We start from the raw sequence: 21,424 nt of genomic DNA on the forward strand, positions 1-21,424 counted from the left end.
TTTTAATGAAATAAACCATTTATTTGCAAACATATGTTTCCACTGTTTCCTACAGGCATCATCAGTGCTAACTGAGAACAATTACTAAACAAACAATTGCCGCTATATACAGTCTAAATACTGAATGGACATCAGCTCAGGGGTCGTGACATGTAGCCTAAATGTTGTTTGTTGCCACGTAGTAGAAAAGTAATGTATTCATCATATTCCGACCAATTAAAGTTGAGGGTGTTTAGTGCTTGTTTGTTGCCATGTAGTAGAAAGGTAATGTATTCATTATATTGAACCAATTAGAGTTAAGGTGTGATGGAGTCCCGGATGGAGTTTGCTAACTATATACCGAGTGTTATAATGTCGAACTTGACATTCTGAATGCATTCTGCATACTGTACTACGCTGTCTGCATAGACAGAAGAAGGTCCCAGGTTGCAATGGGCTCACTAGCATGTTCATTTGTGTTATTTGCTATGTAACGAGAACTCATTTTCTTGATCTTAAAATATTTCCTACCTTTAACCAAAATTATTTGCACTTTTTCCTTAAAAGCATGCAGTACTTGAAAAAGAAAAATTAAAATTGTTACTACTAACTATTAAATTATCTAACTGGACATTATTCTTAACCCTTTGAACCCGGAAGGCCGGTAAAACGGCCGTGCGCTTACGCTGCAATAACCTGAAAGACCGGTATACCGGCTTTGCGGGTCAGGTGACCTTATTCGGGGTAATCACCTGACCAGTATGAGTAATATGGCGTAATTTTTGTGACATCATCATTCGCAAGTCATTCTGACAGCCTTGTACGTGTGGATTTTTTTTGAAAAAACAAATTTATATTGAATAATTTGACAATAAATACCAACGATGCTTTACGATTGATACTTGATGACTCCCAAGAAAATATTGATGATGATGATTATCCAGGAAGTGATTTGGAAAGTGAAAGTGTGGCCTAGGCTGATCACGATTGTGCTAGTGCCAGTGGTAGTGATGATAGTTTTGTGTCAGGTTGATGGATGGCTATGGTAGCGGTACAAGGCATAGGAGGTGGTGGTAATGGTTGTAATTAAAAAAAGAGCATATTTTGTCCAAATAACTGAGGGTGAGGGTGCCGCAAGATGTAAATAATGCAGGGTACAAAGGGTTAAATCATTTCAAAAATTCCACATGGTTAATTAAACTCTCAGCTAAGGTTAATATCCTTTGGATTTTTTGTAATTTCCTCCACTCCTATAAAAAGACAAGAAAACATCAAATAAAACATCAATAATATCAAAGACAAGAATGATAATCCTGATATTAATACCAATAGCAATATAAACACAGGAAACATTGAGAGGCAATATAATAATATAATGCTTACTAATACAGTACACCTAATTGTATATGTATTGTATTGAAAATGACCAAAAAAATCAAACAAAATAATTTTGAAATTAACTTGCTCACTGACATACAAATTATCAATTGGGGTATATAAATTATTGAATTTACAAAATGTCTACCCTGATTTTAAACTGGATAATTATAATAAAAATAATAAAACACTTCCAGTGACTAAAAGTGTTTCTATCATTTTGCTGTAAAAATGATGGTAAACATTTGTTAAATGCACTATGCAGGATTTTTTCTGGGTGTGTTGTGATTATAATTTTTTGGACATTTTCAGTGGGAGACCAGCTTGAAGCGGATGGCAGGCTCAGTTTCAGAATTGCTGGAATTGAGATAAATTACGTCATGCAATTGGCAAGGTCTTTGGACTCATTGCTGGTACCTCATCAATGCTTTAAAATTTATGTCATTGTGAAAAGGCCCTAGAAAAAATGTCTTTGGAAAAAATGTGGACCTTTGAACATTTTTTTTGGGAGGGGTGGGGGTGTCGTACAACATTTCTGACCCTCCCTCACTCCCTTGCATACACCCATGTAATTTCAAAAATGATTTTCATTATTTTTTTTAACAATAGTAACAATACATTTTAAAGTTTAAATAAATACTGTAGATGTAGAGTTCTGTATGATAACTTGAACAATTTTAAGAGATCTATCACTTACCCATCACCAGTGCCTGTGGCCTTCCTTTTGGCAATAATCTGAAATATGGAAGGAACAAATTGTTGGCAATACATTATTCTATAGAATTTAATTAGAGCCCAGTCCAGACATCACATCATGACCATATATAGGCACATCATGGCTATATATGGGCATACAACAGTTTTTTGTCAAAGAAAATTTGATAGTGTGTGGACAGAGCTTAGGATCTGTTTACTTCAATTTAAAGCTGTCCACACACTATCACATTTTCCGTGACAAAAACAGTTTTACGCCCATATATAGCCATGACGTGATGTCATAACAATATTGAGGCATGTCACATGTTTTTGTCATATATAATTTGAGATCAACTGCTGATACATCTATTCCATCACTTCCGGCATCACGTTCAAAGACCTACGGCAGCGGGGCCTTCTCTGAAGCTGCCCTAAAGTTGTCGAATTCATTACCGGCTGGTCTTTGTGAGGCCTCTTCACTACTTGTATTTAACAAGAAATTAAAGGCTTATCTTTTTTTTTATCTTATTATTAACTTTCTCATGGTTAATAATTTTCATTTATTAGTTAATTTTCTTGTAGTTAAGTTTTTTCACCTTGAAAAATCGCACTTTAACCATTGTTAATTTGGGCCTATAAGCAGAGTATCGCTAGGTCTCTAAAGGCCAGCTCAGACAGCGTCGTACGACACAGCCCGACACAATTTGTTGTCCCGTCGGGTCTGTGTGAGTTAAACACAGACATGATGTTTTGTGTTGGGGGCAGTCGCGCTGTAGAACAGCTGTCTTAATAAACATGTGTAATATTTCTCACGACAGCCTAAGACTGTCCCCAACGATAAACCACGTTGGACTGGACATTACAGCTTTTTCTCCCATGACTCCTAGTAAAACAGAAAATATATAATGATACCTGTTGAATCTTGTTCCATTCCTTGTCAAGTTCAGCCTTCTCATTCTTTTGACCTCCTACTCTTCGTGTTTTCCGTCCGTCAGACATTTTCAAGCCAAACTGGAATGCAGCCCTGAAAACAAATAGTAAACATGCACCTAATGGGATGCATCTCTGGGCATACTTAAGAAGGATAAAAAATTATGCCGACGTTCTGAGAAAAAATAAAGGGAAAGCGATGCAGTGGAAGACAGTGAAACCATCAATCAAAAAGGATTGGTATGTGTATGCATGTGTGTCCAAAACTTAGTCAAAAAAAGTAAACAACAGGTTGATAATAACTTTGGTATAGATATGTAAATTCATGAAGAAACTCAATGATTTAAATTAAAATTTAAGACCAATCAATATATTTAATCAGCAGGGAACAAAAAAATGGAGGAGAATAGAGCCCTATATTTATGGCAGAAATGACACATGAAGAAGATTTTTACTTATTTATTTATTTCATGGCACATATAAAAGATCTTACTTTGGCATGGCCTCTTTGTTGTTCATATAACTACTGTATTCATCCTGGGTCTCAAAGTCCCAACGGCTCAGCGGTCCTTTCTTGTTACCCTGAAGATTGTAGAAAAAAACATCCACAGAAGAAAATACTGAGTCAATAAGCATTTATACAAAGACAACAAAATCGAATGACATCCACAAAAGTAAATACTGAGTCAAAAAGCATTCATACAAAGACCAGGGGCGGATTTGGGGGGGGGGGCGGCCTTTTGGGAGGTTAAAAAAAAGAGAAAAAAAAGAAAGAAAAAGAAAAAAATGATAGCCCACAACGATTCAAATATTATTTTCGGGCATCTAGAACACAAAAATTTAGCGGGGGCATGCTCCCTAACCCCCTAGGACATTGTTGGCTCGATCTGCCCAAATTTCGGGCCCCCCCCTTTTGGACATCTCTGGATCCGCCCCTGAAGACAACAAATTTGAGTGACTGAACGGTTAAGACAGGGGCGCCACAGCCTACAGCCATGATATCGGCGCTGATTCGAGCGGCACGCTAACCTATCATGGTTCTGGGGGTGAAACAAGTCCGCTCCGATAACAACTATAAAACGTGGGCACAGTGTACACAATTGGCTCATGTACACTTTAAAGCACCCTGTACATCTTTCGAGAAGGGGGTTACCAGTTGTACTGGTCCATACATTCTCTGTTACCCTGCGGTTATAGATCATGAGGTCATTTGAAGGATGGACCTATGTATACGGCCACTTGAAGAAGACCTTCTGATACCACAATAACTATTAGATAAAATAACTTACCAAGTCCATCTTACTGTAATCTGCTTCATCATCAGAATCATCACATGCATCAATGCTCTCCATTAACCTAACATTGAACAATTTACAATTATTTTCAACATTTCATATATTATACTAGTTATATACATCTCCCTCCCATAAAGACTACTTTTCTGTGGTCCTGGATGAACACCAATCTTTTATCTTTATAATGATTATTTTTCTAAAGACTATTGAGGTGGTCTTTAATTGGAGGGAAACTTTATTTCAATTAATTATGCAATGACCTTTTCTTTCTTTCTTTTTTTTTTTTTTTTCCTTTTTTTTTTTGTTTTTTTTTTTTCCTTTTTCTTTAGGCACACAATACATGTGCCAAGGATTGTCAATAGCGAATATATCACTATCCTACTTGTAGGTGACAATCCCTTACACAAGTCAAACATACACACACGATGCTTTACACAAACTAAATCTCAATATGAGTGAAGTTGTTTTGTCGTGAGAAAAAATCCTGCAACTGGCAGGATTTGAACCCAGGACCCTGGGATTGGAAGGTAAGCATCTTAACCACCAAGCTATTCAACTCCACTCCAACTTTAAAGCAGAATCCCATAATGTTCATGTGATGATTTGAATATAAAAATAATCATTATCAAAATTATTATCACTAAAATATCTATCAAAATTTTCCCTTCATTAATAACTTTTAGTACTTATATTAGATATAGAATATTATTGATTTTATTCTATTTCATGCTCTATATTATTATTTAGACCAAATTGCACAACGCACGCCCAAATATGGGGTTATTTAAATATCCCTTGCTAAAACCAAATCTCCAAGACGATTAATAGACATAGAAGAGGATTATCCAAGCCATACTTACCCAGGATAACATTCTGCATAGCTTCCACCAGGGTCTTCTGATTTACCTCCTCTATGTTTGCCCCGCCTTCACAAGAGGAAGATATATATCAACATTAAATATTTTCTGGTTTGCATCATCCACAACCATTGACATCATTATTATCATGATTTGAAACATAAATCCAAATTATAACATAATCTAACACAAAATCACCATCATTATCATAATCATAATTATTATTATCACTATTACACTGAATTTTACATGATTATGATCAACATGATTTAACATAATTATCACAAGAATAATAATTTGAAATGGATTCTTACCCTCGCTTTTCATCATGTCTCTCTGATGTAGTTCTGAAGTTAAAGATGTAACACAAGGGAGAAATTTACATTTTGTTAATATTTAAAATCTATTTATTGGCCAAATATAATTATCAAAACTGTTAATGTCATACTGGCTTTTTAATTTACTGCTTTCTAAATCATATTCATATTCATATTTGGTTATTTATATAGTGCCTTTCTTTGCAAATACGAAGCGCTGGTCATTAGATCCACATGCTTGAGTGTTGCTGCTGTATTTATTTATACTCCTGGGTGGAGAGAAGCAATGCAGATAAAGTGCCTTGCTCAAGGACACAAGCAAAATGCACAGTGAGGTATTGAATCCCCGATCTCAAGTTTGGGAACCAAACCTTTCACGCTACGCCAAACCGCTTCTACAATATAATACCGTAAATGCTCAAATAAGCGCTGCGGTGCTTATAACATTTTAGGAGGCTTCAATGCAGCACTTATTCGAGAGCAGCGCTTAGCGAAAAAAAAAAAACAGATTTGGTGTGGCACATATTCAAGAGCGGCGCCAATTTCGAAAGCGGCGTTTATTCAAGCATTTACGGTAATTAGTAAAGTAACTTGTTTTTTTCTAAATGACATGACTAATTACAGCATGAATGACTTAACTTGTAATTGTCTTAATAAATATGACATCACAACTTGTCTGAATGACATCATTATTGTCTTAAAGATTAATGACATTGTAACTCATTATTGTCTTAATAATGATTAAAGACATCATAACTTGTAATTGTCTGAAGCATAACTAAAGGATATTTCTTGTCAACAGATGTGAAGGTCCCAGCAAATCTTGACTCTGGCTCAGGTGTTGGCTATAAATAAAAAGAAACTTAAAGCACTGTACAATTCTAAAATATACAGTAAATTCCAAATTATTTCTTTGTTTCTTTATTAAATAAAAATATTATAAAAACACACTACATTTCTAGAAATAACAAACATCCATGGACATATCATAATGACAAAGCCAATACTACACCAGAATCACGTTCAACAACGGAACTCTCGGCTAAGCCTCGCCCTTGTTGATAAGGTCCCACAAAACGACATTAGAGAGCTTTCGATTTGTGCGACGACGCGACGCTAGAACGGAAGCACTTATGCGTGACCGTCTTACCCGGCGTCCTACATTCTCTGCATACATAGATTTAGCCAAATTGCGTTCCAGAATCTACTTGACAAGGTGACCTTAACGTTCTCGCATGCGCAGAAGACATTTAGTGACGTCATTACGTTCTACGTCCTACCGTTGTCGTGCAGTCGAAAGCTCCCTAGTATTAAACATACGCCAACATGTGCGTCTGTGAGACAACATGCATGCTTGTTAGAGACACGCGTACACCTTGCCTGTTCTGATTAGTCATTTGATTGGCACTTCGGAAAAGTCCTGCATTTATGCCAAAAGACTACAGCATGGAATGTATGACCTATGACCTGACCTCCTTACCTTGGCATTTCCATACTTTTTGATGATATTTTGCACAAGATCCCTGCCAGATCCACTTGGTCTTGTATCTTGCATTCCCTAAAAGTAAATCAATGTCATTAATAATTATGTCTATGAAATCATCAAGAGGGCTATCAATGCATTTTGGGACCCTGGGGAAAAAATTATATAAATCCAAGGCATACACAAGCAGATTTGTTTCTTAAGCCTAAGCCTTTTCTGGACTAAGACTATCATGTCACAAATTGTTTTTCAAAGAAAATTTGATAATCTGGACAGGGCTTAATATATAATATTAATATATAATAGATTATAATATATAATATCAAAAAATTTTAAATAACTTTATTTCCATTTATCAGAAAAAAGACAATACAAATCGTACTACAATTCAAGACAATACAAAATTGATAAATAATTAAGTAACAATACACAACGATAAATGGAAAAGGGGTATTCAGAGCTAGCAAGAGCTTTAAGAATGAACAACAAAAAAATATATACATAAAAACAAAACCAACAAACATTATTTATTTATTTATTTTTAACAACTTATGACTTGTAACTGTAGATTGAAACAGATAATGAATTAGATTTTCTGTTATAAACTAATAAAATATAGATATTATTATTAATTATTATTATTATTATTATTATCACCAGTATTTTTGAAATTTATCAGTATAATTAATATTGTTATTGTATATTATAATATATAAATATATAACTATATAATATATATAATAGATTAAAATATGATTTTCATCAACTATAGAGTACAACGCATGTGCCGTCACAACACCAGGTGGCGCCCTTTGTTGTCAACCAGACCTTGTTTTAGCTGTCACACCTGTATGACTTCATAATGATTCAGCCGTTTAGAATAGGCTTTCTGGAATAGGCATTTTAAAACCTAATAATTTACCATCAAAATGTACTAAAAACAAAAAAGTTCACCATATTAGTCATTAGTCATCGAATGTATATTTAATCATCAAATAAAATTTACAAAGAAAAGTTAGAAATTATGTTAGAAACTGGGATCAATGGTTTGTCAGTGGAGATATGGATCCAGTCAACAGAATAGTATCATGTGGTATCGTGACGTAACAACGTTGTACTCTATATCATGTTGATAATACAATACCTCATCTCGATCTTGGGGCTTTTCAAAGTAGCTTCTCGATTTGATATCTCGATCGTCACCACGTTCTCCGCGGTCTCGCATTTTGCTGCTTTTTTCTCGCCTCTCCTCCTTCGTCTTTGGCTTCACAAACGACAAGGCGTAATCCGAAACATCATTGAAAATGCTTGAAGAAAAATCACAACTTAATATAAAACATTTCACAGGATATACACTATAGCCAATCACAGAATAGACCTAAGGATAATTGCATTTCAACAGGATTACGAGGAACAATGTGTGATTACCATCTGTTCCTGTAAGCTTATAGCAATCCACTTTAACAATATCACAAATGAAAAACATATGGGATACTTATTTTACATAAAACAACAGCCTAATATATGAAAGACTTGCCAAAAATACCTAATGATACATTTTCGCATATCAAATTTATGTACATGGTTGTACGGATTAATTATCAATGTTATCGCAGTGATTACAAAAATAGAATACAACTTAAGTTAAGTTTCAAATTAAGTTTTTTTTTTTTTAACTTACTTATCATCATGTCCAGGTAGTTTCTCCTTCATTTCTTCCTTCAATTTTCCTACAGAAATAAATATTATTACAATCCATAATGTTGGGATTATTATAACATTATTATGCTTGAATAAAATGAAATGTAGTATGATTTATATGCAATATATCTTTTTAAATTTCCAATATTATAATTTTCTTTAATAATTAATAATTTATTTGTACAGTATTTTTATTTTTTTATAATAATAATAATATGAATTTATATAGTGCATTTTCAGAATACTGTTCAATACGCTTTACATAAAAATTGATAAAATACAATAAAAACAGGCAGCATTATACGATCAGATTACAAATTGTTATATAGAGAAACTACAAAAATATACTATAATTTATTACATTGACAAATTTGATTAATTTATTATAATAATAACTATTTATATAATGGATTATGTGTTCTACCAGTATTATTTTTGTGATGTATTTTTTATGTATATGCAATATCTTTTTAAAATTTCCAATATAAAAATTGTATTAATAATTAATAATTTTCTTTTACAGTATTTTTAATGTTTTTATATAATGTATTAAAGGCATCATGTAAATGGCTTTTCGCTGTTGGATGATTTGAAATAAAATAAAACAAATAAATATATCATATAGGTATGATAACATTAACACTAAGTCTATACTAACAGTATGCATATTAATCTCTTGGTTCCAAGCTCAATTCCCATCACTATTCCCCTTGTGTTTCAACATAAGGGCTTTCAACGAAAGTTTCAAAACAAACCGTCTTTCGCAATAAGACGCTTAAGCTGTTAGTCGATGTGCATGTTGAAGTAGGCAGTACACTCTTCGGAAAACAGTAATGGATTGTCTCCCAGTATACTGCCCAATCATAAGCTACAACATGTTGAATGGGGCCAGCATACAAAAAAAATGATAAATCAGGGCTAGTCTACCATTAGGACTACAGTACTATTTTTCATTAGGAATAGTACTAATATTTTTTATTTGGGATAGTACTTCTGTATCATGAGGGATAGTAAAACTATATCATTGAGACAGTACTACTATATCATTGAGACAGTACTACTATATCATTGAGACAGTACTACTATATCATTGAGACAGTACTACTATATCATTGAGACAGTACTACTATATCATTGAGACAGCTATATCATTGAGACAGTACTACTATATCATTGAGACAGTACTACTATATCATTGAGACAGTACTACTATATCATTAGAGATAGTATAAAAGTAAATAGTCTGCTTACCCTTTTCTTTCTTCTTCATCTTTCTTCCCCGTTGGCCTTGACGCAGATATGAAAGGATCTGAGTCAGTTTGTTGATCACGATATCGTTCGCAGTAAGCGTTGTATGTGACTGGAAGTAAAAACAAAAATTGAATTAAAAAATACAATTGTCGTCGACAACCCTTAAACACAAATCATGTGTCATTGCTTCTGTTTATAAAGCTCTTTCCAGACTCTCAAATTCTCTTATATATAGTTGACATGCCTATATATGGTCATGATATCATGTCATCATGACCATATTTAGGCATGTGTTTGACCAAACACTGGTCAGAATACAAAAACATGATAGTCTTGAGATCATAACCATATATAGGCACACCATGACCATATATAGGCATGTCATAACTATATATAGGGATACAACAGTTTTTTGGCCTGTAAATTATCAAGTTTAGTTTTCCTTGAATTTGATGTATTTGTTTGTGTGTCCAGCTTATGCTAACATATTCACCTCCATAGTCGGACAGTCGGCTTTGCTTCGTATCACGGTAGTTGGGATATCACTTTCTGCGTAGTCATCGTCAAGTTCAACTTTGTACGCCATACGTCCGGGCAAAAACAGCTCATTACGTTCTGGTGGCCGCTTCTTGAATAATACACGGTACACATTCTTACCTGAGGACAGAAATTTTAAGTCATCGTTTTTGATTCTATTGATTTCTTTTAACGGAGTTGAAAAAAGTCAACTCACTTTTGAACTAAAGTTTTTAAAAAAATAATTCAAAGTATGTGATCACACTAGGAGTATACAGTAGTCATCCAATCTTATTCGGTGTTTAAAAAACAAGTTCTCGTAATCTCGAAAGATCCGATAAGGGCAGTATAATAAAGGCAGTAGTGTATATTGGCTCTTACAATAAAGATTCATTAATCCAAATAGCCAGTATACTCCCTCTTCCTTAAGTGTTTGGTCCAGACTGTGCCCATTTATACTACTGGGTAGAGACAGACAAACACAGATAAAATTTCCAGGGACAAAAGCGACTTGCACAGCGAAACCTTCAAACCCCTAACAATGAGGTTGAGAGTCCGAGCATCAACAGCAGCAAATATATGGCGATTTTAGTCATTCATCAATAAAACAAACTAATTTAAACTATATAGGTAGTCACGTACCACGCCCACATGCAAGATAGAACAATGAGGCGAGTTATTCTTCTACCTTTACCTTTGACCTTTTTGTATAGAGTACTTACCCAATCTTGTCTTGAAAGAAATGTGCTCATCTTCAACCACAGCTTTCTTTACCTCCTTTGATTCCCTAAAATATACATTAATTTTAAAAATCATATATATATATACAGTATATATACATATTGAAGAGTGGGTTTGCATGTATGCTCCAAGTAAAATAAATTGCAAAAGCAATGAAAAAACGGTGTTCATATACATATGAACATTTTTGTCTAATGTTTACTAAATTTTCACATTGAAGCCAGGTGAAGTTCACCTTGTGTGTGTAAGGGTGGGTGGGGTTGTTGTGCTCTATTTTTAAATACTCTGAACATTAATATATATAAAACATACATTGCTTCATCCTTGGTTGCATTCTGGAAACTCTCTTCCATCACTTCTTCCTCTTCTCTCTCTTTGTGTGTAATCTCAGCTCGTACCTGCAAAAAAGTTCAAAGTTCAAAGTAAGTTTATTGTCAATAATACAACAGGTAAAATTGAAATTCAAAAAAGAAATAAAATATTAAAAAAGAATGAAAACACCAATAATTCGGAGATTGAGGACTCATTATTATTATTAGGCAGTATTAAGTATTATTTACGAGAAGATTTGTAAAAGATTTTTTCACTTGATAGGGAAATGGCTATTTGTTACTTAGACATGTAAGTATTCACAATATACATTATATTAAACTATCATTAGTTCAGTTTAGAAAACAGAAGCAATAGACACACTTTACAAAAGGAAAAGTGTGAACTAAATCGGGAAGTGAACATCCCTACCCTTGATGAGTTCCAGGTTCCCTCTGACCCAGACAGATCGCACCTGAAAGGGTCCCATCCAAAGATAGGTAAAATATAATACAGAAAACTAACATTCTAATAATAAATACTTAAAAAATAACTAACAAATAAATTTAAAAAAAATTAATAAATTAGCATATACCCATGTTGAATGGGGAAGTTGAGGAGGCAATCGTTGTGGATGCTATGGTTACCATGTCATTATTTTTCTGAAGGACGGGTTTGTAGTTTGTTTCAAGTGTCTTGCTGAATTGTCCTTGTGAGGAATTATTGTGCAGTTCGATGAAGGGTGGATCCAGAATGTTTCAAACGGGGGGAAGTGGGTGCACAACAGTTTCAGATTAATTCAATAAGCAAATAGCACATATATTGCATCAACATTTTCAACGAATTAGTGGCAAAATGGGGCGGGCAGCCCTTCCCTGTGACTTCCCTACTGGATCTTCCCCTGTTGCTTTGGGCTACCCTCTTGTTAGTGAAAGTACAGCAATATACAATAGGCCTAGCCTTGCTGGGCATGAGAGAAGTGTTTCTCTTGAATATAGATGCATGTAAGGCTATGTATCCGAATTACTGACATTCATTCAAAAAACCTGTAGATACACATTGTCCCGATATGCTTACGTAAATTCAATGCATTGAATGGTGGAGCTGGCTTGACCATAAACTTAAAACTTTAATGCACTATCCAAATTGACCTGGATTCCAGAGATAGAGAATAGGCCCTATCTATGCTAACTAACCTGAGCATAGGCCCCTAGGTCTAGGCCTATCTCGCATCGACATCATAGGCTAGGCCACACCTAGGTCTGTGCCTAGGCCTAGGCTTGTGTAGGGCTAGCCTGTATGATTAGGCCGAGGTTATATCATGGCTTGAGCCCAGGTGTATCTTTATTTTTACCTGATGGATTTATAAAACATGCAATTTATTGATGTTTTGAGCCATAAGACTACAATGTATTCAGTATAATGCAATGTGTACTCTGAAGAAGTACGGGAACATGCTTGTCACCCATTTTGTTGACGAACATAAGAAGTACTGCGCGGTGACGTAATGAAGCTGCAAAACATAGACTGGTTCTTTTACAGCCTGCCGCGATCGTTTTTAGACCTAAGCATTGCGGTACAGAATAGATAGGATTAATTGCATTTACGTGATGTAAGCAACTTGCAAAATATGGCGAAACAGGCACTAATTTTCGGTGGTTTTTGGCTGTTTTTTCGTTGTTATCCAATATCCAGCCTTGAACAGTAGCGTAATGTGGTCGTGACATATAGAAGCCCCAGTGTTTGAGATATGAGCACATTCCTGCCAGCAGTTTCAGAGGAGATAGGTGAAGTTACGTGAAGCCGATTAGCAGAATTAATATATAGATGAAAATTAAAAGAAACACATCCATACTTTTCTGCACTGGTTGCAAAATCCATTTGAACTACATGGACAAAAGCCTTCATTATTAAGTTTTTTCATTAATGGAACTGTAGAGTAAATACGCAGCTTACCTTCTGCAAAAGGGCGTAATCCAGACCCTTCACCAAATGAGTATGTTCCATATCACCACCAAGGTATTTACTCTCTTCAATCAATTGTTTACGCCGATTAGCAGCAGTGTCACCACTAACAAACAACAAGAAACACATGCAATTATGACCTCACTGCTAATTACAATAAAGTCAGGGACACACTGCATCGTACACGTTACTTAAAGCTTTATTAAGAGACTTAGTTTATAAAGCATAACTAGGTCAACTGAAAAGGTTACCAAGTCTGATAACTGGGTCAACTAAACATGTTACCCAGTTTGATGAAGATAATATTTTTTTAACTATCTAACAACTTTTTTTATGAGCACATAAATATGCTCATCAACAAGAAAGTCTTTTAAAATTATGATAAAATACCTAGGGAAGTACATATAATGTAGCATAACAAGTCATCAAAAGCAGCACATCAATGATTAAAACCTGTGATAATTGTGTGCAATGAACCATAGAGATTTTTTGTCCGTGATTTCTCCACACCCAACTAACAGCTAGTGTAAATATAAATGAATTTAAGAGAAAATGTAAACAAGGATACTTACGACTGTACATCTGGGGCAACAGCGCGATAATTTGCAGTGGTACTAACAATTTCTGTTTCTTCGTAATCTGTCTTTCCCTCACGCCGCTCTCGTGCCTGTAACACAGGTTTTCAGAATTGGTTACAAAATGTTTTCATCTTAAATGTACAGCCAATGCCAGATTCAAGGGAAGGGTGAAAACTGGGCTGCCCACCCCTGAAGGTTTTTCCAAAAAGAAAATTTTAAATAAAATTATAATCATTGAGAATGCCATCTTGCCATCTAGAGGTGCCATAATCATAAAATTTCTTACCTCACTCCCAACTATTGTGGGTCTGAGGTGGTATAGCTTTACCCCACTCATTTGTCCCTCTCTGGGTCCCCAATATTTTGAATTCCTGGATCTGCCACAAGTCTCAATGTTTACCAATCAAAAACATTCTTGTAGTGACAGTCCTCAAAGCGATAATTTTGAAGAAGCTAATATATCTTTCATTCATGATATAAGGGTTGTCTTAAATGTTTACAAATTGCATTAAGATTCGCCCGTTATCTTTTAAGTTCAAAGAATTCTTACTCTGTCCCTGTATCTCTTGGCAAGCTCAGCTTCTCTCTCTGCTTCTTGCTTCTTCAATTTGGCATAGAATCTATGAAAAAAAAGAATTAAATATGATAAAAAAAAAAAGGTTGCATGCCCATATATAGTCATTATGTGACTATATATGCTCATGATGTGCCCATATATAGTCGTTATGTGACTATATATACTCATGATGTGCCCATATATAGTCATTATGTGACTATAAACGGTCATGATTTGATTCAGGCATGTCACAGGTTTTTGTTACATTAGATAAATAAGATCAAATTGCATACTATTCAATTGTTGACGATCAAGTTTTATCAACTGATTTTATGTTGATTCTTGGTTAAAAAAAAATCTGCTCTAAATAATTGAGACATTTATAGATTCCAAAATTTAGTGATAAAAAAAAGAATGTTCATAGTAAAAGGTCTGAAAATCATGACAAACTGATTGACGTATCTGTGAATATCAATAATAACTTTGCAAAACATAAACAATTGTAATTAAAAAATAATAATTTTATAAATTATTATAAACATGTAATAAACATGATTTCTGTTTCTGAAAATTTTTTAGAATGGTACGATAATTTGTTGCCAAGTTGCAAACAAGCAAATCTTTAACTTTATTTTTCTTGGGAAGTGAAAATTTCAAGTTATGTTGTATTGCCTTAGAACGGCCGGACAGTACATATTTAAGCTGAAACACAACTAAAGTGTCACCTTCATCAAGAAACATATATTTGCATTAATGACACTAACTATCAATCATTGAAACCATTTACCATTACAGCACTACGTTCTGGTATAAAGATAATTTGTAGCTTATTATTGAAATGAAGTTTTTGTATAACAACAACACGTGTAAAGTACATACATTTTTCGTTTTCTGCGTTTAGCTCTTGGATCATCCTCTTCATTGTATTCCCTGGGGAGGCTAGAAAAACAGAAAAATATATTTGAAAATGACCCCTAAATTAACTGGTAAAAATCAAAATGTCTGAATATCAACAAGTAAGGAAGAAATATTTATTGCTTTCCATGAATCATTACAAAGAAAAGATAAAAAATGATTTGATCATCGTGATGAAAATAATTAATACAAAAAACAAGATCAGAAAATCTTCATAAGCTCTTACCATCCATTACATAAATAAAACATGGAAAGCCGAGGATAACCGTTTAAACCCGAAAGCTTGTTTCAGAAGGGTTTCCCCCACCCAAAAAATAAATGAAAATTAAATCAGTGTTTTGTACAAAAATAACTAATTTGATCCTTTTAGTAACTAATGTTATGTCTTTTAATATTTAAGTACGTGAGATGTAGTTTGTGTGTTTTTTTTTTTAATTGAATAAAAAAAAAAGATCAAGAATTAAAAAACAGGAAAGAATACACATCATTATAAAAAAAGACAAGAAATGAACCTTGGTTTGTGTTCCCTTGACTTTGATGAAGAAGACGACGACAAGGACGATGGTGGTGCTTCACCTGGTGTTGCACGTGGTGTCATAAGCAGACGACGGAAATCATCATTCGTCATCTGTGATCCTCTGAAAAGTAATAAAAACAATTGAATAATATCCATAATACAGAGCCTACAATACAGTTAGTAGTACCAAAATAGGCTATAATGCCCTGTCACACTATTATTCATTCAACTTGTGACATGCCTAAATATGGTCAAGATGACATCACATCATGACCATATATAGGCACATCATGACTATGGCCATACATCAGTTTTTGTCAAAGAAAATTTGATAGTTTGATCAAAGTTTTAATAAACCAATAGTGAATATTTTGCAACAATCTAGTAATTCATAAAAGATAAGATAAAAAAATTTCTTCACACAGTATCATACAGTACTACCATTTCATAGAATATTTCAGATAATAAAAGATTAGGAAAAATCAATGTATGACAGAGAACAGGGTCACATCAGTACAACTTTCTGCTAAGCTCCACCCCTTGGATACTTTTGTTAAGATCCCAAAACGACAGTGTAAATGTACGTAAACATGTGTATTTGAGGGGACAACACGCATGTTTGCTGACATGCGTATACTTCTTGCACTGTTCTGATTGGTCAGTTGTAAAATATAATTGACCGCTCCAGAAAGCTCCATTACCGCCGAAGTTTACATGAATGTAAATCTTTTTTGTAAGACCTGATCAAAAAAATGGCAACATAATAACTTACCCTGGTTCAGTGTCTTCAGACATCCTCCGTTCCATCATCGGAGGCAATGGGTTTGAAAACGGCTCATCGCCTTCTATTAAAGAAAACAAAAGTTATTAGAAAAATTATCATTTTATCAGCTAAACCTAGCCCAGATAAGTTTAGCTTATCATGGCGCTATTTTATATATGACTAGCTAGTTAAGCTATTCCACATAGCCAGCCAGCTAGCCGAAAAAAAAAATAAAATAAAATAAAAGTGTCCTCTAGCCCAGGTAAACTCAGGCTAAATTTTATCTGTTTTGGTCACAAACATTTCAACCATGATGTATGATACAAATAAGATATGAAAATGCTGATTTTTATCAGCATTACGTAGCATATTATTAAGACTGACTAGCCTAGAGCCAGGGTATTCAACCTTTTTAAGCTGGCCGGAAAATGATTTTTAGCAATGTTGCACGAGCTGAATCAAAATCTCTGGCGGGCCGGAGTTTAAATGTTTTCAGTCAAAACGATGCGTTTAATAATACTTAATAATAAAACTCAAAATGGGTGGTGCAATCCCAAATACACATGTTTTAATTTCGTAATTTTGTAGGCAAAAGCTTACATGAAATTTGAATTCTTAGAACAAAGCAAGATTCCTCTTACCATGGACCTTATTAATAGGTCCATGCTCTCACTTGACAAAATTCTGGTTACTGATGATAAAAAAATATAAACCTGTTTGTCAACTAAAAGGGAACATTCATAATATTATTAACGGATAACATTCCTGAATAATATAATGATATGCATATCGTAAGGCAACAACATGAAGCTGGCTAGTACAAAGTAGTAGGACTCGAGGAGTGATCCCAACCACCAAGGAACTGGGTCTTGTTTTGGTTGGGTTCGTGTCACAGCAGGACTTTTTTCTCACGAACAAGAACTACTCCACTCCCTATTATAAGTCTCATAAAAAAATAAAAGGCCTAACTCAATTCTCGGCTTGGTCAAGTGCATGTCTAGCTTGCCGACTACTCACGCTGTAGGCCTAGGCGCCTAGCTTACGCTGAATAGTCCACCTAGGCAAGTCAAGGCGTTCTACTAGCCTGCTTGCTACTGCAATCTAACCTTAACTAAGCCCTGCCCTGGCCTAGGCGGATTCTACTCTTCAAACGCAGGCTAGCGAACATGATATACGCAACGATTCTGGATCAATTCAGCATTTAAATCCATAGAACCATAAAGAAATTATATCAAATTGTAGTTACTTTCAGGCATCTTGAAATTTGTTTAGTTAATTCAGCCGAAAATACGAACTTTGAACAGACAAAACGAGACAGTCCTGTAAACGTTACAGGTTTAAGATGAAACAATTAAAATAGAGGGCGGCAGACTGACATTTACGGTTATCAGCCAGGCCAGCTTGACGCTCTGATCGTTGGTCGCTGTTAGGATATGCTCTGATATTCTTATCTATATTTACATATGTTATATATTACTTAGATTTAATAGTGAAACCAATAGTTATAGAGGGGAAGAAACTCTTCATTAGTTTAGTGGTTAGAGTTAGTGGTTTATTGATTGATGCTAAGACAGGCACCCAAGAACCAGGGATGTTATGAACTAAGTCTCTATCCTGCATTCCAACATGATGATGCCGATATCCAAATGCTTATTATTAACACTTGTATATATGATGTACCAGTCAGTATAATAAACACTTTTTAGACTACTTCTTAAAGTCATTAGTCCGTTATTGTAGATACAATCCGTTTGTCAGCATTCTCTTATTTACTGTAGGCCTACTGTATGTGTCGTAAGCATGACTCCACCTACACAAATTATACAGTCGCCTTCGTCCAGTGTTCAGGCAGTATTCAGTATTAAGAGTATAAGAAGCTCTATATGGGGCGGACCTAGGTTGGGTGCCAATAAAGTAAACCAAGACATACTTAGAGCTAAATACATTAATCATGTAATGAATTTAGATAAGCATAGATGTACAAACCTTATGCTAATACAGTCTAAATAGTCACCACGCTAAACTGTTCTCTAGTTTCAAGACTTGTACTGATATAAAGTTGGAAATTGGTTCAATCTTTGAAAATTCATGCCTTGGAGTTGCATCCGATATGTGTTGGGTTAACGATTTCAAAGAGTTACTTCTTGATTCTTAGGTTTCTTTTTGGAATAACGAAATATTAAAAAAATCGTCACTTTCTGAATATTTTTCAATTAAGAGCAGTCCGAATATGGAAAAATATTTACTTTTACCAGACAGATTTTATGGGTGCAAGCCTAAATTACCAAATACTCTAGCTCCATTAGGACATAATGAGTACCCAATAGTGGATGGCACTTGCCAATTGTGTAATAATGGTGTTGAAGATGTAAAACATTTTTTATTCACATGTAATCGACTAAACACCATTAGAATATGCTTTAGAAAATAAGCTAATACTGATTGCTTAAATGTATGGGAGTACTTTATCACCAGTAACCTTTGTAAAAAATTAAGTATTTTTCTTGGGGGAGATGTGCATTGTGACTATAATTATGATGTTCATGATATTTTTGATAAATTTTGCAAACCTTATGTTAAGAGAGCATTGAATGCTAGGAATGATTTATTAAGCTCTAAAGTGCAAATTGTTCTGGAGTGGGAAAAGAGGGAGGGTTTGCTCTGTTGCGGACGATGGTTGTTCGCTGTTTTGACTTTTTAGAACTTCTTTACACTTTGTTCAGCTGTAGTGACGGGTCTCTCTTTTGTAGTACCAGTGCGGGTGTACATTCTTGGTTGTAACAGCCCTGTTGCGACCAGCCGGGCTGATGAGTGTCTCTGGTGGGCGTTCCGTCTTCTTTACGACTGTTGCAGGAGAGAGACGTGTCATCTAGAGACTGATGATGTTCTTTTTGTCATAGGGAAAATAGAACTATTTTCTCTATGTTTTAGTTTTAGCTGATTTGATTATCTTGTTGTTTAGATGTCTTTCTTTTTTATTGTAATTTATATTTTTTTCTTGTTGTTAAGATGCACCACCGTGATGGAGTGCCACTGATTCTAAAGTGCATACCCAAATAGATTATTTTTATTTTTATTCAGAACTCACTCTAAGAACAGTGACATACACCTGCACGGTGGTGCGTTCATAAAATCATAATACAATATACCCGGTAGTAGTACAATCAAGCGACAATTATACAAAGAACAAAAAGGTTGCTCCTGATGTCGGTAAATTTCAGTCTGCCGCCCTCTATAGTAATCAAACTGTTAAAACTACAATATTGTTACGTGATAAAAAAAAATATAATGAATTGTATCTTCAAAATGTTTATTCATGACAATCACAAAATCAAGTAAGAATGTGGACACGCTTATGAGTGGATATTAAAAACTCTTTATACGTGAAGATGACATTTATTAAAACATGATTACTCCCCTCTGTAAGTTCCGAAATTGGATTTTCCTCTTAAAAGTCAATAATTCTGTCAATTGTCGATTTAGTGAATACATTCCCCTAATGGAAAAGAGGCGTTATGTAGCATAAGTTTCTGTGTGATGCAGGACAAATAAAACAAATATTGGTATTCTATTAACTTCCACTTGTCAAAACTTTTATTCAGTATGAAATATTACGTGCAACACTGAGACATTTGTTCGAAATCATATCAATGTTGGTATAGAATAATTTTTAATAAATTATGTTTGAACCAAACATGTCATTGCTTGCTGACTGATATCCAGCAGATAAAAACAAATACAATGTTTTTTTAAAAATATTATTATTTAATATATTATAACTATGCTCAAGTATGTGTTTTCCCATAACACTTTACACTGGTCACATGACTTAAAAATTCAGTGGTGGCGCTAGCAGGGTTCAGTGGTGGACCCAGGGGGAGGGCAGGGGAATGTTTTCCCCACCGCCCACATCGTTGGACACTACTATGAAGGTTATCGGACCAAAATAACATATAACTTATTTTTTACTGACAATCCATAAAATGTAGTCTAAAAAGCAAAATTTAGGTAATACTAGGTAAAAAAAAATTTCTTCCAGTGAACCACCCTACCAGGGATTTTTATTCCGGGACACTGACTATGGCTCTAGTTGACGCCTTTTCATAGACGAGCTCTGCATTTTAGTTATAATATCCTCAACACACCAAATTTTTTTCAGAAATATTTATGTGTTCAACTGCAAATTTATACTGTACTATTGTTTATCTGTCAAGGAAACAATACAATGTATAATTATAATAAATAAAATAAATAAATAATAATGATAATTATAATAAAATAGTAATATTATAGTACTAATATAAATACATAAAATACTTTCAATTATATGCCAGGTATTATTAAATAATATATAAATACAGTAATATATTATTATTAATTACATTTAAAAACTTTCTTATTATGAATGAAAAAGGAAACAAAATACAGTAAACAGTAGAGTTGATTTTTAAAAAATAATAAACAATATTTATTCAATAGGTTGTATTCCGTGCAAGTATATTAGCATACTATGTTAAATATTATCAATCCCATGATTACAATACAGTACTACTCTTTTATCATACAGTACATTCCACAGATGCTCATTGATAAAATGAGAAGGTGGTACAAGAATATTTTTATCTACTTTAACATATAACTTTTTTGATTCAAAACTTTCCAGTGTGGTTGGGAGCTT

General features: G+C 34.2%; 1 protein-coding gene across 1 annotated transcript; it reads right to left on the reverse strand.

Annotated features, from left to right (window-relative positions):
• Positions 1–18,095, reverse strand: LOC117108851 (protein Red-like). The gene is made up of 22 exons (XM_033251021.1): positions 17,993–18,095; positions 16,756–16,828; positions 15,979–16,104; positions 15,431–15,490; positions 14,546–14,615; positions 13,990–14,084; positions 13,409–13,523; positions 11,456–11,541; positions 11,125–11,189; positions 10,380–10,543; positions 9,887–9,995; positions 8,616–8,664; positions 8,079–8,241; positions 6,932–7,009; positions 6,241–6,296; positions 5,449–5,475; positions 5,138–5,203; positions 4,272–4,338; positions 3,476–3,564; positions 2,965–3,076; positions 2,054–2,091; positions 1–1,229 (listed from the first exon to the last, which is right to left on the reverse strand). Exons 1-22 carry the CDS (start codon positions 18,000–18,002, stop codon positions 1,193–1,195), a joined length of 1,755 nt encoding a protein of 584 aa, XP_033106912.1. The 5' UTR covers positions 18,003–18,095; the 3' UTR covers positions 1–1,192.
• Between the last annotated feature and the right edge of the window lie 3,329 nt (positions 18,096–21,424).

The sequence above is a fragment of the Anneissia japonica genome, unplaced genomic scaffold (assembly GCF_011630105.1).
Source record: "Anneissia japonica isolate Jap-2015-1 unplaced genomic scaffold, ASM1163010v1 scaffold6417_len956965_cov193, whole genome shotgun sequence".
Classification (NCBI taxonomy): Eukaryota; Metazoa; Echinodermata; class Crinoidea; order Comatulida; family Comatulidae; genus Anneissia; species Anneissia japonica.

Coding starts and splice junctions, on each gene's coding strand:
- LOC117108851 (XM_033251021.1), bottom strand. Junction 8,665..9,886: donor GATGAAGAAGAAAGAAAAGG/GTAAGCAGACTA, acceptor TTATTTCTGTAG/GAAAATTGAAGGAAGAAATG. Junction 3,077..3,475: donor AACAAAGAGGCCATGCCAAA/GTAAGATCTTTT, acceptor ATTTGTTTTCAG/GGCTGCATTCCAGTTTGGCT.